This window comes from Daucus carota, chromosome 4 (genome assembly GCF_001625215.2).
Source record: "Daucus carota subsp. sativus chromosome 4, DH1 v3.0, whole genome shotgun sequence".
NCBI classification, from domain to species: domain Eukaryota; kingdom Viridiplantae; phylum Streptophyta; class Magnoliopsida; order Apiales; family Apiaceae; genus Daucus; species Daucus carota.
Window position 1 is genome coordinate 30,701,126 of NC_030384.2, and position 21,049 is coordinate 30,722,174.

The window sequence follows — 21,049 nt, forward strand, 5'->3', positions numbered from 1 at the left end:
GTTTCGGAATTTGAACACAAAGTTGTTTAAGGCATCACATTACACTCCACATTAGTTTTTTCTATAGCGTTGTCTCCTGGATCTGGCATATCTGATTAGTACGTCTTAGATTAATATCGATTATAAATAGTTGGACAAGTGTAAGAGTAGATTATTTGAGTCCAGGGGTGCGATTGAGGATAAAAGGATCAGCTTATTGCAGTTGCATAAACGTGTTATGTGTTAAACTAAAACGTTTACAAGATAATGCATACTCAGAGATTTATTGTACTTGACATCATACAGCAGCATGTTGTGCCTCCAAATCTTGTGACAGCCTAGAAGAAACCAGATTAATTGCAACTCCTCCACTTGAACTGGAATTAATTGTTCCAGTTTGTTGAAGTTGATGCATTTCTGGGGCAGCATCAGTCCGGCATGTTGGGCAATTTGTATGTGAATAGAGCCACAAGTCTACACAAACTACATGAAATGTGTGCAAGCATTTTGGCAGAGTTCGCAGATCTTCACCGTCTTCAAACTCACTCAAGCACACGGCGCACTCTTCTTTGGGACTCTTGTTACTTGTTGTGTATTTATGAGTAGGGATGCTACGAATGTCCACCTCGCCTAGGCCTGTAGCTTGTTGCGGTTGATCATTGAAGTCATGTTGTCGGGGATGGCAGAAAATAGAAAGGAGACAGTGGTACATGGTGACTACGAAAGCAGCACATCCGAATGCAAAGAAGAAAAACTTATGATCATTGAGGAATGTCATGATGGAATAAACTGGAAAGGCAATTTAACTCCGAATAGATCTTCATGTTTGGATTCGAGAGAGCTTTATTGTTAAGCGACGGTGATTACAAGATACAGCATTGTTTTACTCACTTTGATGGATACTGTTTTTCAACAAGTCTGTTTGTACATTTTTTGTTCCAACCAGTTAGGAGGTTGGACTTATTGCATGCTTATATTCCTGGAAATAGCCTTTTCAAATTTAATGTGTAAACATAATTGTACAGCACCAGCAGAACTAGCTTTCTTAAGATATGGAAATTATAAGAAAATTAACATTCATGGAAGAAATCGTATTCAGGATCCCAAGTTTAGACTCTAGTAATCTGACACTGGAATTCTTCTTTTATGAAAATTTGCGTTATTAAAATTTCTACTAACCAGACTTGTAACATTAGCAGAAAATGACCATACACCTTTAATCTTGTGTATTGCCAGACATTAGTCAATTCACTACAGCTCCTTTCAATTTATTGTGATCATACAGCAACCTGTGAGTTACCCTCTCAATCTATACATTCCTCGACAACACATTCCACATATATACATCAACCATCAACTCACCTTTAGTAGATTAGTATGATGAATACCTCTGATCCGGGCACTCTTTTAAAGAAGTACTAGACATGTAAAGCCTCCAACCGTTTTAACGATAATGTATGTGGTGCTAGCTAGTCATTCATTCCAGTGACCATGCAATCTGGTTTCCTATCTAAATTAACAATCAGAGCATATATAAACTCTTGTAATTGCTTGGACTGAGAATTGCAGAACCTAAGTAGGTAGGCAATGCACAGAATATCTGCACTTCTGCAAATTAGGAGTTGGATCTTTGTTCTCTTTCCATGACCAAAAAAAAACCACCGATTGCAAAATTTCAGGGCAAATGGATTCGTAGAAAGGTTCAATGCCGGGTTGATTTTAAAGGGCTACACTCAAATTTCGAAGTAATGTCTAAAGGTCTTTTATCTCATGTGGTCGAAATGACAACCATAAGATGATAATTTCATATATACTTCTCACAAGAAACGTCCACTTTTTTATTAACTTGAATATCTGCACAGGCCTGGGATCTGTACCATGAAGTCCATATGAAGGTAATGGATATATTAACCCTGAAACTAAGGGGATGTTTGGATCGTGAGTGAGAATAGGAATCGGGAATCGTAATGAAGGGTATGAGAATGGTATCCGAAGGGGAGTGTAAGGAATGATATACCCTCCAAGTAAGATTGAATTTCTCACTCCATGTCACAAAATTGACAATCCAAACACTAACACATGGGTTTGAGATTCCGATTCTCGTTAACTGAGCTCATTAACCATGAACGAAACACCTTCTAAGTTTTCCAATGTACACTGCAGGCAAATAAATCATTCATATATGGATTGACATTTGAATTCTGCAGAAACAATCTCAAGGGTGTGTTTGGATCGTGGGTGTGAATGGAAATTGGGAATGAGAATGAAGGGTATTGGAATGGATATCCTAGGGGAGTGTAAGGAATTATTTATCCTCCAGGTGGGATTGGGCTTCGCGTTCCAGGTCACAAATTTGCTAATCCAAACACCAACACATGCGTTTGAGATTTTGATTCCCGTTAACTGGGCTCATTAACCGTGAACCAAAAGCCGCCTCAGTAAACCAATGTAGGAAACCCCAACTTCAAATACCAAAAGGCATCATATCTATAACACAGTTTCTTGAAAAAAAAGGATAGGATTCTCTTGATGTGTTACAAAGTACCTGATAGTTAATACTATTGGAGCAAAATTACAATACCAACAGGCAAATTACTGTTTCTTATCAGTCTCCGTGCCAGAATCAATTTTCTAGTGAACGCGGGATATCAAACCTCGGGTTATGGACTGCCCCTACCAACAACCGGGTAAATCCGGACTCAACTACTAAGAGCAAGTTCAACAGTGTCCTAGTCGGAGCACTAAATATAATATAAAAAATTATGTCCTAGTAGTTTAGGACATATACTACTAACTTCAACTCCAACAATGTGCCTTATTTTCACTATAGGGTTAATTATCAAATGGATCACTTATTCCACCCCAATGTATCATCCGCATCACTGTGAAATTTTTAGTCTCACATAAACCACTCAACAGACTAACGGTTTCATGCCGTTAAATCAAATTAAAAAAGACGTTAAAGTTAACTTTTTCTGTTAAGTTCAGGTGACATGGCGCTTACGTGGATTGCAGGAATAAAATAAGTTTAAACTTAACAAATAAACTAAAAAAAATTCCTACAAATCATGTATAACGAATTCCTGAGGTATAGCCTTGTTCCAGGTTATGTCATATGGCCTCCAGTTATAATTCAGAAGAGGTTATTCCTACAAGTCATGTCCGGCAAAAGAAGCTGTTATTTTTGAAGATGAAGAGGATTTAGAAGAGGATGAGGATTCTGAGCAAGGTGATCAACCATCGCAGCAACCAAGGAGGAGTGTCAAATATAAAAAATGTGACAAAAGATTTTACATTAATAAAGCTAGAAAGTAGTATTAAGCGTTTAGTTCACGTACAGGTCTAAAACCCCGAATACACTACACAAACTTATGTTTACTAGGGAATGAAGTGATGTTTATTGGGGAATGAAGTAAAGTGGAATATACAGTCAGCAGAAGTAGCCGTTACTTTTCCACCTCACTGCTCCCGTTAGTTTTTTAATTTAATTTAATGGAATGCAACCATCAGTGTGTTGAGTGATTTAAGTGAGACCAAAAATTTCGCAGTGATGCGGATGATACATTGGGCTAGAATAAGTGATCTATTTGATAATTAACCCCACTATATGTTTAATATTTTATTATTAAAAGTTCACTTTCATCATTAAAACATAATATAAAAAAGAGAGAGGAAGAGAGTGTTGGTAAGAATTTATTATAAAATATGGGATAGGACAAGGAGAAAGAGTGCCTCAAAAATAGGGCTTGAATGGGTTGTCCTAGTGATATAGGGCATCACTAAGACATTGTTGGATCAAGTTTTTTCATCAAATGCCCTATATTATGACTTAGGACACTAAATAGGGCGCTGTTGAACTTGCTCTAAGGGCAAGCGTGCCAAGTATCTCCCGAGGGAGTCAAACCTTGGTCTGCATGATAACTGCCACTGTTCTTAACAACTGAGCTAACCATGGAGCTCCAAATTCCAATTTCACATTAGGTACATGCTACAGATAGGATTCCATTATATTTACTCAGCTTTTTTAGAGCGTGTTTGTCCCAGCTAGGGACTTACAGTTGTTTTCAGCTTTAAGCTGAAAAATGTCTGTGTGTGTAATAAGTCAGAAGTCGGCTTAAAATCAGAAATAAGCGAGAAGCTGACTTAAAGCCAGAAGTTAATTTGAGTTACTTTTTTCAGTGACTTAATTTTTTTAAACTTTTCTTTGATAAAAATTACCCACAAGTCATAAGTTACTCATAGGTTACTTTTATTTTTATTATTATATTTTTAATAACCCATTAGTTATTCATAAGTCGAAATTACCCAAACAGATGTCAGCTTATCAAATAAGTTACGTTAAGTCATAAGCCGCGTTAAGTCATAAGTCATAAACTCCGCCAAACGGGCTCTTAGACTCCAAGTGAGCTCATTGTGGCATTGCCTCTGAAATGAATGTCCAGATATAAGCTAAGCTTGTTATCTTAATGGCTACAGTTTTGGACTCTTAGTCCATAAAAGATGAAAATTAATATCTGAATTGGAAGATTATTATCTGATAACAATGTAGTTCTCCATAGATGAAAACATCCCAGTCATAAGCCTGTTCTTCTAAATATACATAATGACTTACATGCAGAACTTCCCTAAATTTCTTAGATCAATGCTCGGTTGTTTCCTATAATCCAAATAGCAACATAAACATGTAATTACTGAATGTAAGAATTTATATAATCTTTAACGAATTAATTAAACAATACATATGTAAATTGAAAATACATATAGTAACATGACGACTCAAACACAAGATATTGTCAAAAAAAATTGATAACAAATTCGTTTTGAATAGAAGTTATGACTAATAGTCCGTCAAACTTTCATATTAGTTAGGATTTTGTAATGCAACGATTATTCCATCAACAAAATTACATTGCCAACAAAACTATTCGTTTTAATTTTTTAAACTAAAATAATTTAATTTACGAACCAACTCTACTAAATTCCCATCATATTTCAGAATTCTAATAAACAAAGGAGTCCTTATACATCATCAAAAATATTTTATAACAAATTAATTTTGATATTAAGTTATATAACTTGAAAACTCCGTTAGACTTCAATATTATTTTATCAAATAATTATTGGAACAAGTATTACTACTATATCAAAATAAATCTAAATAGCTTTACACTTAACAATTATCTATTAGACGTCTAAAGTATTACAATTTGAGAATTTTAAATTTTATTAAATATTAAAGACCCCACAAGCGAACTTATAGTTGTTGGTGATGAAGATTTTTTCCAATACTTTATAAATCATAAAACAACATAATAATTTTATTAAAATAAAATGTATCATTATAAAATAAATTAATATCATGACATGTATTTGGAAATAATTTTTTAGTAAGAATGAAACTTTACATGTACGATAAAATTTTCATACATAAAAACTTTATATTTAAATAATAATAATTGAAATAAGTATATTGAATAAATAATAATATAATTAAATAATAAGAGATTATAAGTCCAATAAACAATACATTTAAAATATTTATTTAAGAAGATAGTACTCCCCTTGTCTGAATATAGGTCATGTGACTTTTTGGCACACATTCTTATGTCCTTTGATCATATTATTAAAATTATTATTTCTAAAATTTTGTTTTGTTAAATTATAATATTAATTATATATTTTAATTTAGAAAAAAAAAGTTAAAAATAATACTTTTAACTATGCGATTAAAAAACTTAGAGCAACCCAACCAGGAAAATTTTTAGCTAAAAAGTAAGTTGACATATCAAAAATAAAAAATATAGTCAATATCCTGACTATATCACATTCCAACTATCATCTATAATTTTAGTCAATCTCTTATGGATGATTATATTTGTCAAAATTCATGCTGTAAAAATTCTGTAAAAAGATTACACATCATTTATTATTATATTAAAGTAATATATCTTTTATAACAATTTAATATATTAATAACATACTATTTTTGAATTATAGTCAATCAATATTATCAATTTCATATCTTGCAGGTTCATTAAATTTTAAATAATGCCTTACACGTATAATTTAACAAACTTAGCAAATGATTATAATCGATCCAATCGCAGATGTTCTTAAAAGTGCGTGTCGAAAATTCAAACAAATTATATTTTAAATCGGAGGAAGTATATCATTATTTTTGTTCGAATGCGCGCGTTGATATCTGTGATTCTGTATCATGAACACCGCAACAGCCATGGAACTATTGTGAAGGTCAATTGTGAAGTTACCATTTTCAGGATTGATGTTGGCTGGATTACTCGAGAAGCCTTTATATTCATTTTCAATTTCAAGAATCCTTGGATTCAGTTTGTTAAGCAGTCTGGAAACAATGCGGCTATTTGTTTGGCTCGTTTTATTGTTTATCAACCTGATTGCATTGTTAGTTGGGGATTTGTCCCGACTAGATTTGTTTTAATTTAATGGAATGAATTTGCATTTTGTCAAAAAAAAAAAAAAAAAAAAAAGAAAACACCTTTCTTTGCTCAACTTTTTAATTACAAGGAATACGTGTGTGCTAGCTACATGTAACGGGAAGCTTCTAAATACGGAGTCAAACGTCAATGGGTATATATCACGAAGTTGTTTTTTCAATTTAAAATTGGGTTCGGGTGGAGAGTTATATTACCAAACCTACCCTTTCAAATATTAAAATTTTGTTGATGCTTAACTATAGTTTAGGAGTGATTAGTCCAAATAAGATGGACGGGAGTTACAAAGCACAAGCGCGCGTAGCTCGCAAGTACATCATCATTCTCCTATTCAAACAGTTAAACCTGTTTTTTCAACATTCATTCCGTGTTATGTTTGTCATGTCGGTTAGGATATACATCATAGAACTTATATATTTATTTATTTATGACGTCAATAATACACTGCATTAATCAAATTTTGGAATATTTTAGTACAAACTTCAGTAAAAAGTTATGATAATCTGATTCTAGTTGAAGAATTTGTAGTTGTTATGGAAATGTAATAATTATATTAGTTTTATAAATGAATAAATAAAATAAATTGTGATAACCAAATTTTAGTGCTAGTAGCTCCGCAAAGATAGATTTTTTTTTCTTTTTTTGTCCGCGAAAGATAGATTTTGGTTATTAACAAAGGGTAATCAAAAAATAAATAGCATAAACAATTGTCTGATTTATTAAAATTCCATTAATAGTACAAAATAAACATGAGTGATTACCAAATATATCTATTAATTCAATTTGAAAACCGAAGGTTACTCGGCAAAAACTTACTAAAACCTTACTTCGCAAGTTAAGATCTTGAATTCTTATCCGATTACGTGTAGTACAAATAAACACTAGCTAGCTACTAATCCTGAAACCCTAGCAGCCTTCTATTTGCCCTATAAATAGTTACCCCTTTTCTGCTCTGAATCTATATTATAGAGCTTAAGTTTCCTTTATCAACGAGTACAAGCAATATGGCATATTTATGATGAAGATCAAGCATCACAAGCCGGCCGGCCTGAATCTCCGACGCCTCCTTGATCCAGGAGGTCAAGCACAAGCCAGCTGCACGCAATAATCTCCCACGGTTTGTTCTAGTCCTTTTTCTCGTTAATTACAGTTTCACACACTTCGATCTTGATAAACTTCTGAACTTTTTTCAATATTAGCATGTGTATGCATGTGTTAGTTCAGGCCATGTTAGATTTAATAGATCTCTATTAGACTTTTGTTTAAAGATCAGATCGTACTGATCTGGGTCGTGGTGTATAGGAAGGATCTCAATCCTTTCTTGATCATTTTTATAATTCTATCGAGAATATGTTGCCTATTATGCTTTCCATGATGTATGAAATTTATGGTCAACTTAAACTTGCACGGTGTATAACCATGTTGGATTATATAGATCTGGGTCAAACATTTTTAAATCACTATATATTTATATCCTTTCTTGTTTGTTGTTTTCATTTTATAGAGATTTTGATTATTTAATGACCTATAACTTGCTCTTAGAAATATTTAGATCATCAATCTTACTATGTATTTGTAGGCATCATATTTGACTTAACGATCGGTTTTCCTCTTGTGTTTAATTATATGTTTTATGACTTCTATTGTTTGATAGATAGGAAGTATAGAAACAATAGAATATATACGATATATATGTTAGGTTGCGTTCACTTACATAGAATGGAATGGAATGAGGGGAGAATGAAATGAAAATATATAGACAAGTTTTATGGAGAAAGAAGAAAGTATGAGGCAATAATGATTGAATATGAGCGAGTTAAAACTTTTCATGAAGAAGATGATAGGAAAAGATAATGAACAAATGGAATGAACATTCCTTTCAAAACATATGGGTTAGATTTTTAGTTAAAATAGTTAGAATGGAATGGTTGAAGGAATGAAAATTATAAACAATTTTACTAATCATTGACAATCTATAATACAACTTTCATTTCATTCTTCCCTCATTCCATTCCATCCAAGTGAAGACAACCTTAGTGTTTCAAGATTGTAAAAAGTCAAATGCAGCAATCAATCTATATCACTTCCCTTCTCCTTTGATTAGTAACCTGAAACTTTATCATGTGTGAAGAGGGGTATATATTTTTATAGCTAGTATGTAAGTACACACCTTGCCAATCAGTCTTATAGTTCTGGTGTAGGAACATAGGTGTGAGCAGTTGATCCCCTCTTGTACATTGCTTTGGATCGGAAAATAATAATAATAATAATAATTGTCTAGATTAAACATATTTTTGACCAATTCGTCTATCATTGAAATTGTTTTTGCCAATGAAAAGCAGAAGTTTTCCCATCCACCATTTTGGTCAAAATTGTTTCCTGTCGAAAATATGATGATATTCCACCTCATATGCTGGTTTGTAATTGCTTTCTTTTTTTGTTCTTTCTTTATTGAACTGTAATTTTATTTGTTGGTTTACATTTTGTTTAATAATTTAAACGCTAATACTTGTTATGCTATATGTGAATTTATTCCAGAAACTGAAAGCACGGAAGTAGGTTACAAGACAACTTGTTTATTACTAAGATGGATCAACCAGCTGTTGGTGCAGAGACTTTCATTCTAAAGACCAATGTTCACAGCCTGGCTGCTGAAATAGAATTGGAGAAATTACTGGAAGATATTCCCGGGGTGCACAGAATTTCTATAGATCCAACAGAAATAGGAAAGATTACAATTTTGGGTACCATAGATCCCAAAAGACTTATAAAGATCCTCTGGAACAAGGGGATAAAATCTGAACAGGTGTTCGGGCCTAGGATTAATCTAAGGGACTCGCTGAATTTGACTATTAATGATCAAGTAGTGGATAGATTGGAGAAACTGTCCAAACTTCAAAACTTTGAGACTGTTGACCTAACAAAAGATGGGATAAAGTTAAAGTACAAAAAAGATGGCAAAACTGGATCCTGTTCAACAATCATGGACGAGAATGCTGCACATAAGAATGGTGAACATGCGACGAATAATTACTGTGATTTTCATGGTAACTATAAATCTCATTGTCAAAGAAATCAGGGGAAGCAGGTGGAGTACTGTCATGGTTGCAGAACAAATTCCGTATACATGCCTCCGCATGAGGGTATTTCTATAGGGATTCCATTACCGGCTCCGGATTACACTCCATCAGCACCACCAATGCCAGTTGAAAATGATCCTATAGGCTTTTTTGTGTTTTTCTTCATGTTTCTCTTTGTTTTGGTGATTCAGGCTGCGTTGGCATGATGTGAGCAGCTTATTGCAGTTATGGAGTGATTCTGTTTTATTTCAAACAATAAGCCTGTGCTTTAAGTCCTTTGGAATTTTGTTTGTTCTTGTCACTCCTGTGTGTTTACTCGATCGAGTAGTAAAATTATTTTCTGTAACTGGTGTTGAGGTATTTAAAATAAATTGGTTTTCTGTGATTAGTGATGATCTATATATTTATAATAGATTTATAGAGTTGGAATATCCGATTTCTCACCGTTTAAATTACTATTATTTTTCAATCAAAGCATAAAAAATTTATTCGAAATGGATAAATTTAAAATTTGCATGGATTGCAGTAATCTGACTAAAAGCTACAAAACCGAGCAGGTGTACATGATCATAAGAATTGGTTTTGATTAAATTTGAAAAGAAGTTAATTAATTAATTAGGGGTAGCAATTCATCGTTCCCCTGTGAAAATGCGTCACATTTCTTCGCATTTTCATGGGGGAACGATGAACTTGTGTTTGGTTCAACCAAATGAAATGAAATTGAATGTAACGAATAAAATGAAAAGAAATAATATTGTACATAAAATAAAAAGATAAAATCGATCGCATAGAACCGATCGATAGAAAAGAAGTGTTGTGATAAAATCTAACATGAAAAAAGTGTCAGTTAAACACGTCCAATATGCCTAAACCGATCGTATATGGATGTAATCGGCCATTTTGGACGATCGGTTTTCTCATCTCTTTTTTTGTAGTGGTAACATGGAGGATTTTGAAAAAGAATGAGTGAATACAAATTTTGTACGATGAGATTTTTTAGAAAATAGGTATAATAAGAAATAATACTTCACATAAGAGAATGCTAGAATTTTAGTTAAGGTGATAGAGATAAAATGGTAGAAGAAACGTAATTATTAAATGGTCAACAAAATTATAGTTCAAATTTCATTGTGTTACTTTCATTTTCATTCACATCTTTTCTATTTTAAAATTTTTGAATTTATCAAAAAAAATCACTGATTTATCGATTATATTTTGATTTAGCTCCGAGTTATCGATTACATTTTGATTTGACTAAAAAAATTGATTTATTTAAAATAATTAATCTTCGATAAATCCCAACAAATCATGTCCCGAATTTTCTAAAACCATGCTTCTCGACTATAGCAGTGTTCGACAAAAGTTATAAATTATTTATTTTGTTAATTTTATATTTGAACCCTTGCCGTGTATATCATCATCATTCTAAGTGAAGTACAACGGATATGTGGTGATAAAGCAGCCCAACAGGTTTTTTAACTTTCCTTCCCCCTGCAACTCCCATGGCAAGTTTAAGCTTCAATGCCATAAACATCAAGCGCCCAACTGTCCAATCTCACAAACCCATCTCTCTCTTCTCTTCTTCTCTTGTAAAATCCATAAAAATCCCATTTTTATCATCAAAACCCATCAATAATCCAAGAAAACCCCGACCCATTTTAGTATCTGAAAGTCCAGTTTCAGTGCCACTGGAGACTGATGATGATGAATTACTGGATGACCCAACTGCAGAATTGAGGTATCTTGACCCGGAAGCCGACCCGGATAGCATTACAGAGTGGGAGTTGGATTTTTGTTCAAGGCCCATTCTTGATATTAGAGGAAAGAAGATATGGGAGCTTGTGGTTTGTGATAATTCATTGTCTCTTCAGTATACAAAGTTCTTCCCTAATAATGTTATTAATAGTGTTACTCTCAAAGATGCTATTGAATCTGTTTGTGATGAATTGGATGTGCCCTTGCCCGAAAAAATTCGATTTTTCAGGTATTTTTCATTTTGATTCTTATAACATTTATATTGGTTTAAATTTGTTTAAGAGTGATATGAAATGATGGGCTTTGATTGTTTTATAGGTCCCAGATGCAAACAATTATCTCAAAAGCATGTAAAGAGCTTGCTATAAAGCCTATTGCAAGTAAACGGGTGTGTATCGCTGTATTTCATTTCATTATTTTCGTCTGTTTACAAGTAAGCGGGTTATGATAAGATTGCTCCAGAAAGTAGCAGAGGTAATTGAAATGTGATGCCATGATCCAATATGCGAATGAGATGTCTATTGCTTAGTATCTCAGAGATGAAAGTATAGCTTATGCATCACTGGAACAATTACTCAGTACTCTCGATGCTTCTCATGTTTAGCATGCAATGTGTCAATGCTAGACCAAGAGCTCATTATAGTATTATCATTATTAAAGTAGCTCTGTTGCCATCTTTTACAAAATTGTATATAATTACAGAACTGAACTTGATAACTGTGTTTCAAGTAAAGTTGGATGCACATATTTCACTAACTTCCTAGTGGGCCAGCTGGTAATTTAAGCGGAACTCAGTAGATAATGTATTAAGGTAGCTAAAGTTCCCCAATGCTCTGAACTTTATAGACCAAGTTGATTTCTAACTCTTCAGAGGTATCGGGGTCAAGTTGACTCTATCGGCAACCCATCTAAATGTTCCTAGAGATATGGTTAACAGCGCTGGCATAGTCACATAGAACTTATAAAGTCATGCATGGACGACTTATAGTGTTTTGATTATTTACTACATGCCTTCGTAGGCTTTTTGTCAAAAGACTTGTAACAGTCAGTTAATTGATTTCCCCAACACCGTAAGGTATCTGAAGAGTTGGAGGGTAAAATGGTATTCTTAGGTATATCGAGTGATTGAATGTTCGAGTCCCAGTACTCCCAAATATTATATTAGGACACCAAGTATATGCTCATGGGCCCCAGGGGTTCCACTCTTTGATCCCAATCCCTAGATAGAGCTTGGAACATGAGGTGGTTTTTTTTTATATAAAATCCAAGCAGTGGTTTTTTTCAACACCTTGAGATTTCTGGAGAACTAGCCCCCAATACTTCTTGTTAATTGATCTTGATGCTATCAATATTAATATTGATAGCATATTTATTTGTCCTGCTTTATTCAGTATTACTCTGTTTTGTGCATAGAGACTAAATTCCAATTATAATTTGTGCTTTAAATAGTGTTTCCGGTGTTTCTCATCTACTAAGTTTTGTTGATTATTAGGAACACCAAAACTCTAGTGTGTTATGCAATATGCATATGCCTTTACACATCAGATGTACAATGTTCTTTCTGTCAAAAAAATAAAAAAGATGTACAATGTTCTTAAACAATAAATCCAATATACGTACACATTTGAATTTGTATTTACAGTTGTTTTCTAACACTTCAGTGCTTATCGCTACTTCTTTGGCTTGAGGATCGATATGAAACTGTATATATGCGACATCCTGGTTTTCAGAAAGGAGCCAAACCACTCCTGGCACTAGACAACCCATTTCCGATGAATCTTCCTGATAACTTATATGGAGATAGATGGGCATTCGTTCAGTTACCTTTTTCAGGTAAACAGTTAAACCTCTAAATAAGAGGATATGTACTGAGATAATTTATCTGAAAAAGTGCATATATTGGTGTTAAATAAAGTCGCCTGTTTCAGGCATTTGACTTTTTTTTTTCCTTACTTGGATGCTTGGGTTTAATCCTGTGTACTCCACATACGATTTCGTTTAGTTATCTACAGAGTTTTTAAATCAACTATACACAAAGGATTTGTGAGAGTATTGCAAAGGACATAGAAAGGCTTTGCAATTATGTGTAGACGCTGTAAGAGTACTTTAGATAATGTTAGCATCTTAATACAAGTTAGTGATATTAAAGTCATGAGGAATGATAGTATTAGGACACTCATAGTATATGGCTTGTGGCGGAGCTAAATAATCGTAATGGGGGTTGCTATATTACATTAAATATCGGATACTGTATGTCATTAAGAGTGCATTAGATATTGTACACAGAGAATATTATGTTGCCAACTGTACACCGACTCATCAATGACTAATTAATTTACATATCATACACACAAACCAAGATTTTGTTCCTTTCATAGTGATTAAACTCAGATAAGTAAGTTTTCACGAAAGTCTTCTGCTATGAGTGTTGACAGTTTTCATCTTTCTAGCTGTGGGGTCATCTCTACAGCCTAAGCATACACAGTCACAAAGCCAAATATCCAAAGTTTCTTCCCAACATTGTCCATAACTCTTTGATATCTATACATTGGATATAGTTTGAAAGAACACAGCATCACAATTTCCTACCTCTTTGATATCTATACATTGGATGTAGTTTGAAAGAATCAGTGGGCGACCGCTGATTTTTGTTGGGGAATCAGTGGCCGCCCACCTTAATAAATCCTTGAACTTAGGATGGTCTAGACATGAAAACAATACTGAGATGTTGGGTCTGTTAAGCCTTAACTCCACAATAATACTCCCTCCATTCCAAAACAATAGTTGCTTTGACTTTTTGCACATACTTTGAGGTGCAAAAAAAATTGTATTTCTACACATTATTTTCCAATTTTTTGTTTCTGAATAAACATATAGATGTTCAACTATTATTCAGAAAAAATAAATTTGAAATATCATGTGTAGGAATATGTTTTCTTTACACCTCGAATTACGTGCTAAAAATCATAGCGGCTATAATTTTGGAATAGAGGGAGTATTGATATTGTCCACTTTGAGCCAAGCCCGCACAGATTTGTTTTCGGGCACACCCCAAAACTGCTCATACTAATAATGTTTAATATGCCTCTCCCACAACCGATGTGGGACTCCCAACAACAGACTACTACCCCCAACATACATAAACCCAACCAGCTAAATAATTAAATGTTCATGCGTATAATTATATTTTTAGGTGCTGGCTGCTGACTTGATTTTATACTACTTTGATCGTAGCCCACCTTATTCTGTAGTCTACTTTGCTCATTGCAAACATTTATATTGTTTTGTTGAAGTTAAATTAATGAAATAATTACCGTTTCAGATGTTAAAAAGGAGGTCTTATCCTTACAGACGACATTTGCCTTTGGAGCAAGTCTGGATTTGGATCTGCTTGGGATTGAAATCGATGACGAGGCTCTAGTTCCTGGATTAGCTGTCTCATCTTCACGTGCTCAACCATTAGCAGGTTGGTTTTTCTTTTCCCACTACTTGTACCTATTGTCAAAAATCAGCCTTCGTTTATCGTTAAAAGGATATGATTTTTTTTCTAAATGATTTTAATGTATTAACTTTCATCTCAATTTCGTCTGATGCTTCAGTTTTAACTTTTAAGTGTGATGTGAATCATGCTTTACATCTTTAATTTATATCATCCCCAAGTTGACCTCATTGCTTATGGCTGCAGCTTGGATGAATGGATTAGAAGTGTGTTCAATCGAAGCTGATGTAGCACGAGCTAGCTTGATTTTATCAGTTGGCATTGCCACTCGCTACATCTATGCTTCATATAAGAAAACACCAGAAAGTACAAACGAAGCTGAAGCTTGGGAAGCAGCAAAAAAGGCATGCGGAGGCTTGCATTTCCTTGCAATTCAAGATGACTTGGATTCAGATGATTGTGTGGGGTTTTGGCTCCTGTTAGACTTGCCGCCACCATCTGTATAGTTTAGTGTCTAGTAAAATTATATAGAAAAATGTCCATCACGCTTACTTGTTAATATTCACACTTGCCTTGGGTTCTCATAGGAGTTTCGAATCTTAAGGGGATACTTTAGTTTTGACTCCCGAGGTGTGTAAATCTTTAAGGCAAAATTCTAGTGAGTTGCTACAAGGAAGAGGAATGAAGCTAATGGAAATTGTAAGACTTTTTGTTCCATATGCATTACATGATTATGATAGGAAATCATATTTGGGATAATGCCTCCTTGAGTCCAATGTAAGATGTAATTCATCTTTCTTGTATGAAGTTTATGAGTCTAACCATAACTATTAAATCTCGAATCATGTTACATTACGATGATGATCTATGTCAACTTTCTAGAGTGGAATACAAACGTATGAAATCAGAAAACTCCCCGGAGACTTTAAACACGTCTCGGTGGTTGCCTACGCCTGCCGCCTCCTGTAGCTATATTGTCCACATAATTCCTCAGTGAAGGAGACTGAGTGAGGCCATATGGAGCCACCGTTGTATTCTGCCCTCCATTCTTCTGCATTATTCTCCGTCTCGCCATATAACCTCTGAGCCATGGCGTCAAGTCTTCGTTGATCTTGATCATCAGGAAAAATATTATGCGGTATATGACAATCATGCTGAAGATGACACTTAGATCTACCCATTTTGATCGATTCACATCAATCTGAAACACATATTCCAATACATATTCCCCGGGGATTTTTGGTTGATCAGGCGTCTGGTTGTCGAATACAAGTCCCTTTAGATCATTCTGGTATTGTCCCTGTTATTGTGCCATAGTTCACATTTTATCACTTTCTGAATAGGCAGAAACAGTACTAATTGATAATGAAAACACTTAAAAGCTTGAACAAGGTAGTTACCTGAAGAGCCCAGAAGTGAAAACTAATGTAAGACATTGGATATCTCCAAACTGGCTTCGGAATGTCATGCGGAAGTCTGAAGTATCCTGATACTAACATGAAGATTCCCTAAAGCATGGAACAAGAAAATTATACTCTTAATCATCTTTTAGGAATGTATCAAGTCATTAAGAAGAACTACCTGAATACCAGCACCGATGATTATTCCCATGAGGAAGTTGGGAACAATGCTCGCTATAGCCATCATGAGGCTTTCTACAACTGTGACACTTGCATAGAGACACAACACGAAGAAGAGGTAATGAGTGAACCCGGAATGGAGATGGACCATAAAATAGCAGATTGTTCCAGAGATGAATGTGATCATCAGAAGAAATGGCATTGCAGATAGTGTGTTGCTGATGACAAATGCAACCACCCCATAGTGCCCATTCAATCTCTCCCTTTGAAACACCTGTTTCAATTATTCAGTATCAACAGCAGACAGAGCTTGACAGGATTAAATTGCAACAAAAAATGAAGTACAGAATTGAGTAGACCTTTCACTTAGGATTACACTCACTTTCATATCTTCAACAAAAGACGGAAATCCGCCAATGGACATGAATGTGACAAATCCAAACACAAAGGATGCACAAGCTCCTCTTGCCTAGCAAGTTTAACACGTGAAAAACTTAAACGAGGAGGGAAATTTTTGAGAAATGGCGATGCAAAAGGTGAAGAGAAAATATCAAAGTACCAGAATGGAATTGTAACTAGTCCCAACATTCAAATAGATTGTCCCTATGCAGACTGTGACTACAATATAGATTACAAGCCTGAGCCAGTAATAACCAAAGTCCCTCGACATGTTGACAAAAGAGCGCTTGGTTAGCGTAAAAGCCTGCATCAAGAAACTAGCCTGACTACCTCCTGAATCTAGCACTGTCCCTTTCTGCACAACAAATAACACATTTAGATAAAAAGTCTTTACTCATGCTACTTGATCAACTCATTGTGATTTTCATAAAACGGGCGCTTACTAGTTTAGACATCGCCTCAACTTTTTCTCTTGCTGAATAAAAGTAGTGAGATGAACGATAGAATTCTGTAAGAGTTCTAGTTGCCTCAGCTGTTGTAGTCTTGTCCAAAGGGTCATCATTTGCTTCAAACTGATTATTAAGAACCATATGTAAGCAAAAAAACAATTTGTGTAGCCTCAGTTATAAGAAATCAGAAGTGTTAAAAGAAGAAGTCAGTACCCTCAGTTTCATAGATCCTTTTAGGGTAGCCTTAACTTTGTCAAAATCAGAATTGATGCACCGCAGGAAATGATCAGACGGGTTTCTCAGAGAAGGGCAGGGGAAACCAGCTTGTGCAAAGAACTGTGCAAATTTGTGTTGTAATTACTCAGACAAGAAAGTTGTGATATCCTAATTAGTAGTAATATAATAACAGTAAATTTTGGAAAAAGAATTACCTCATATGCTTCCGAAGCCTGACCAAAATATACAGTCTTTCCCCCAGAAAGTAAGTACAGTCGATCAAAGAGTTCAAACACTTCACTGCTCGGTTGATGTATAGAGGCTATGACAGTTCTTCCATCTCTAGAAAGAGCGCGTAACGTCTGAGTCACAAAGAATGCTGATGCACTGCCAACAACACATTATTAATAATCATTCACCATAACTATTAAACCAGGAACCTTATCAACAATTACCACAGACAAAGCATGGACAAAGAATTATCAGAAACTACATTTGAAGTGTGTTTTAAACAAACATAGTACTTCTAGAAAGGGGTATTTGCACCTATCAAGTCCACTTGTTGGCTCATCAAGAAAGAGCAATCTAGGCCTCATGAGGATCTCAAGAGCAATGCTTACTCTCCTCTTCTCACCTCCGCTAATCCCACGTAAGTGCCAGTTTCCAATAACTGTCTCAGCACAATCTTGAAGTCCCATCTCAACAATCGTACTCTCAACCAGTGACCGTTTTTCTTCCCAGGCCATTTTATCAGGCAGCCGAAGTCTAGCTGAATACGAAATTGTTTCACGAACCGTGAGAGTACCAATCAAATTGTCATCTTGAGTCACATATGCCTGAATTATTCACCATTTTAGAAAAAGAAAATTCCTAATCAATTACATCAAAAAAGATGAATAATGCTACAAACTAAGATGGAATCAGAAATGAAAAAGCATCCTATAGTTAGATTGTCTGATTATACTAGTTGATCATATAATAGTGAAATAAGGAGAGGTTGAAGAATACTCACAGCAGTCCCATAGGAGAGCTTCTGTTTTCTACCATTAAGATAAATATTCCCAGAGAGGAAAGCATTCGCGGCGAGGCGACTAGCCAGGGAATCAAGAAGAGTGGATTTCCCTGAACCAGAAGGTCCCATGAGAGCTGTAAAAGTTCCAGGCTCTGCAAAACCAGTTAAACCTTCTAAAACATTCTGAGTCTCCCCATTACTAAGAGTGACCATAACAGTGAGATCTTTCCAAGACAATCTTGCAGAGACATCTCCTATAAACTCTGTGTTTGCTCTTTCTTTCCACAGAGTTTCACTCAGGGGACTCAATCCCCCCACCACCATTCTATCCCCCTGCGCCATATGTCCTTCTATTTCCATTATTACATCATTTCTTGAACTTGACATGATCAATGTTTTTATTATAAATCAAGTAACATCTAGAGTAAATTTAATTTGGGAAATTTGTGGAGAAAGAAAATGGGAATTGTATGAGAAATGCAAAATTTGTGAATTTGACTAGATTAGAGATAAGTGGAAAGAATGTGTCTAGGAATGATAATATATGCACACAATTTATACATGTCTAGTCTAGGTAAAGAAATTGCATGCAAAAATAGCATCAAACCTCAACTGCAGTATGCTACTGCTCCATCTGTCCCCGCAATATTCTTTACGATGTTTTTTGACACGCATTTTGAGACTCTTGTAAAGTATAGTTTCATAATATTTTTTTAAAAAAGAATTTCTGAATAAAAGTTTCACGTTTAAGCTTTTATTTAAAAATACAAGTTAAAAAGAAACATTACGAAACTACACTTTATAAAAGTCTCAAAATACGTGCAAACAGTGACGTAAATAATTTGCCGGGACGGAGGAAGTACTAATATTGTTGTGATAATTAGTGCAAACTAGTAATGATTTGATTTAAATCTGTACAAAACAGTGCATCTCATTCATGTTCCTGACTTGCATCATTGATAGAGTTTCATTATCTTGGCTGAGTGTTGAAGATGAATGGAAAGATAAAGAACGGAGTAGGATGGTTTTATTGGTATGGGATGCTCATGCATTTAATACGTTTTGTTGGTAGTTGCTGGTGGGGTGACATTCATTACAAACCCACCCTCCCCTCGTTTCCTTATCTTACAATCATACTCTGCATTACGATTTAGTACGACTATAAATATTCCTTCATAAATTTGTATCATGTATGTAAAACACATTTTATTTGATAACAGTATAAACCTCAACTGTAGGTTCCAGCAAGAGGTAATAGCAGGGTAAGAGCCCGTTTGTCTTGGTTTAAAACTCGAGTTTTAAATCATTTTTGACATTAAACTGAAAAATAGACAAATATTCATAATTCTCTTGTAGTTGAGCGCAATTATCATAAACTTTCTCCGTTTATGTTGTTATACCTTTAAGATTATATATAATGTAATCTCATCTAGAGGTATACATTGATTTTGATTTGTAATATGTGACAAAACTCTTTTCCATAATTACTTTTGATAAAATCCTTTCTCAAGTGTTCTAACTGCATATAGTGTTATTTTAGCTTTGTCTACAAAAACTCCAACTAACGTTATATTGAATATTTACCTACAAACATATAAAATAATTAAGAATTAAAAAATTAAATTATGTTAAAGATTAAAAACTGTACAAGACAATTCATATGTTGTTGATGCTGAATATTCTTTTTCATAATAAAGTAATTTCCATGGAAGCATGTAGTGATTTTGTTGATGTTCTGTTGTTTGCTCAAATTGTTTACAGGACAATAGTTAGACACTCGCCAACCACCCTCATCTTTCACCATCAGTAAATATTGATAGCTTCAAAAATTTATATGAAAGGGTAGTGAATCGGGTGTTGGCTTCAAGTGTCACATTTTAGTAGTAAAAGGCATCTATTGTCATTTTCTGGAAAAATAGCCCCAACTATCACTTCAAAACGCAACTTCATGTAGTGTTAACAAAAACGCAACTTGAAGTCGTGTTTTCAACTCAAAATGCAACTTGAAGTCGTGTTTTTAGCTCAAAACGCGACTTCAAGTTGTGTTTTAAACTGAAAACACAATTTTAAGTTGTGTTTTACTCGGGAAAATCAAAACACCGCTTCAAGTCGTGTTTTGAATTGACAGTTGGGGTCATTTTTCCAGAAAATGACATTGAGGCTCATTTGATCTAAAATAGTGACTTCTAAAACCTTTTCTCTAGTGAATCTCAACGCCCTGTTAAATTATTTTGAGACGAAGGAATGTTAAGATATCATCGAATTAGAAATCATCAAACAACATAACGATTTTACTAAAATAAAACATATCATTACGAATAAAATCATATCATGACATATGTATTTGAGAATAATTAATAAAATTAAAATCAAAACTTAAATAAATATCAAACGTTAATTCATAGAAAGTTTATTATATGTAAATAACAATAATTTAAATAAATATATTGAAAATGATAATATAATCAAATAAAAATAAATTATATTCATAATAAATATAAATTTCAATTTTTATTTAGACAATCACGGTGCTATTTCAAATTCAATACTTTCACGCCGGCTATTTGCTAGTAGTATTACCTTAAATATCCACCGAGTTAAGTTGGCCTGGTTCTATTGTCCGTATCTTTAACAAAATCAATATCAACATGTTGCTGTTTGAAAAATCGA

At 34.2% G+C, this 21,049-nt stretch overlaps 4 protein-coding genes across 4 annotated transcripts; 2 read left to right on the plus strand and 2 right to left on the minus strand.

Moving 5' to 3' along the window:
- Positions 1 to 277: 277 nt before the first annotated feature.
- Positions 278 to 757, minus strand: LOC108217209 (RING-H2 finger protein ATL51). Its single transcript, XM_017390052.1, has one exon. It carries the CDS (start codon positions 755 to 757, stop codon positions 278 to 280), a length of 480 nt encoding a protein of 159 aa, XP_017245541.1.
- Positions 758 to 7,350: 6,593 nt separating this feature from the next.
- LOC108218028 (uncharacterized) lies at positions 7,351 to 9,875 on the plus strand. The gene is made up of 2 exons (XM_017390951.2): positions 7,351 to 7,566; positions 8,988 to 9,875. Exon 2 carries the CDS (start codon positions 9,037 to 9,039, stop codon positions 9,733 to 9,735), a length of 699 nt encoding a protein of 232 aa, XP_017246440.1. The 5' UTR covers positions 7,351 to 7,566; positions 8,988 to 9,036; the 3' UTR covers positions 9,736 to 9,875.
- A 1,055-nt stretch (positions 9,876 to 10,930) lies between these two features.
- Positions 10,931 to 15,482, plus strand: LOC108218406 (protein TAB2 homolog, chloroplastic). The gene is made up of 5 exons (XM_017391330.2): positions 10,931 to 11,513; positions 11,603 to 11,672; positions 12,946 to 13,117; positions 14,607 to 14,750; positions 14,970 to 15,482. The coding sequence occupies exons 1-5, from the start codon at positions 11,032 to 11,034 to the stop codon at positions 15,227 to 15,229; spliced, it is 1,128 nt and encodes a 375-aa protein (XP_017246819.1). The 5' UTR covers positions 10,931 to 11,031; the 3' UTR covers positions 15,230 to 15,482.
- Positions 15,483 to 15,566: 84 nt separating this feature from the next.
- On the minus strand, positions 15,567 to 18,968 carry LOC108218405 (ABC transporter G family member 11). Its single transcript, XM_017391329.2, has 10 exons — positions 18,380 to 18,968; positions 17,914 to 18,203; positions 17,583 to 17,754; positions 17,365 to 17,487; positions 17,146 to 17,274; positions 16,863 to 17,057; positions 16,686 to 16,772; positions 16,305 to 16,577; positions 16,124 to 16,231; positions 15,567 to 16,023 (listed from the first exon to the last, which is right to left on the minus strand). The coding sequence occupies exons 1-10, from the start codon at positions 18,764 to 18,766 to the stop codon at positions 15,649 to 15,651; spliced, it is 2,139 nt and encodes a 712-aa protein (XP_017246818.1). The 5' UTR covers positions 18,767 to 18,968; the 3' UTR covers positions 15,567 to 15,648.
- Positions 18,969 to 21,049: the final 2,081 nt, after the last annotated feature.

Coding starts and splice junctions, on each gene's coding strand:
- LOC108217209 (XM_017390052.1), bottom strand. CDS start 757: ATGACATTCCTCAATGATCATAAGTTTTTCTTCTTTGCATTCGGATGT.
- LOC108218028 (XM_017390951.2), top strand. CDS start 9,037: ATGGATCAACCAGCTGTTGGTGCAGAGACTTTCATTCTAAAGACCAAT.
- LOC108218406 (XM_017391330.2), top strand. CDS start 11,032: ATGGCAAGTTTAAGCTTCAATGCCATAAACATCAAGCGCCCAACTGTC. Junction 11,514..11,602: donor GAAAAAATTCGATTTTTCAG/GTATTTTTCATT, acceptor ATTGTTTTATAG/GTCCCAGATGCAAACAATTA. Junction 11,673..12,945: donor AGCCTATTGCAAGTAAACGG/GTGTGTATCGCT, acceptor CTAACACTTCAG/TGCTTATCGCTACTTCTTTG.
- LOC108218405 (XM_017391329.2), bottom strand. CDS start 18,766: ATGTCAAGTTCAAGAAATGATGTAATAATGGAAATAGAAGGACATATG. Junction 17,275..17,364: donor AAGGATCTATGAAACTGAGG/GTACTGACTTCT, acceptor CTTAATAATCAG/TTTGAAGCAAATGATGACCC. Junction 16,578..16,685: donor CTTTTGTTGAAGATATGAAA/GTGAGTGTAATC, acceptor TAATTGAAACAG/GTGTTTCAAAGGGAGAGATT.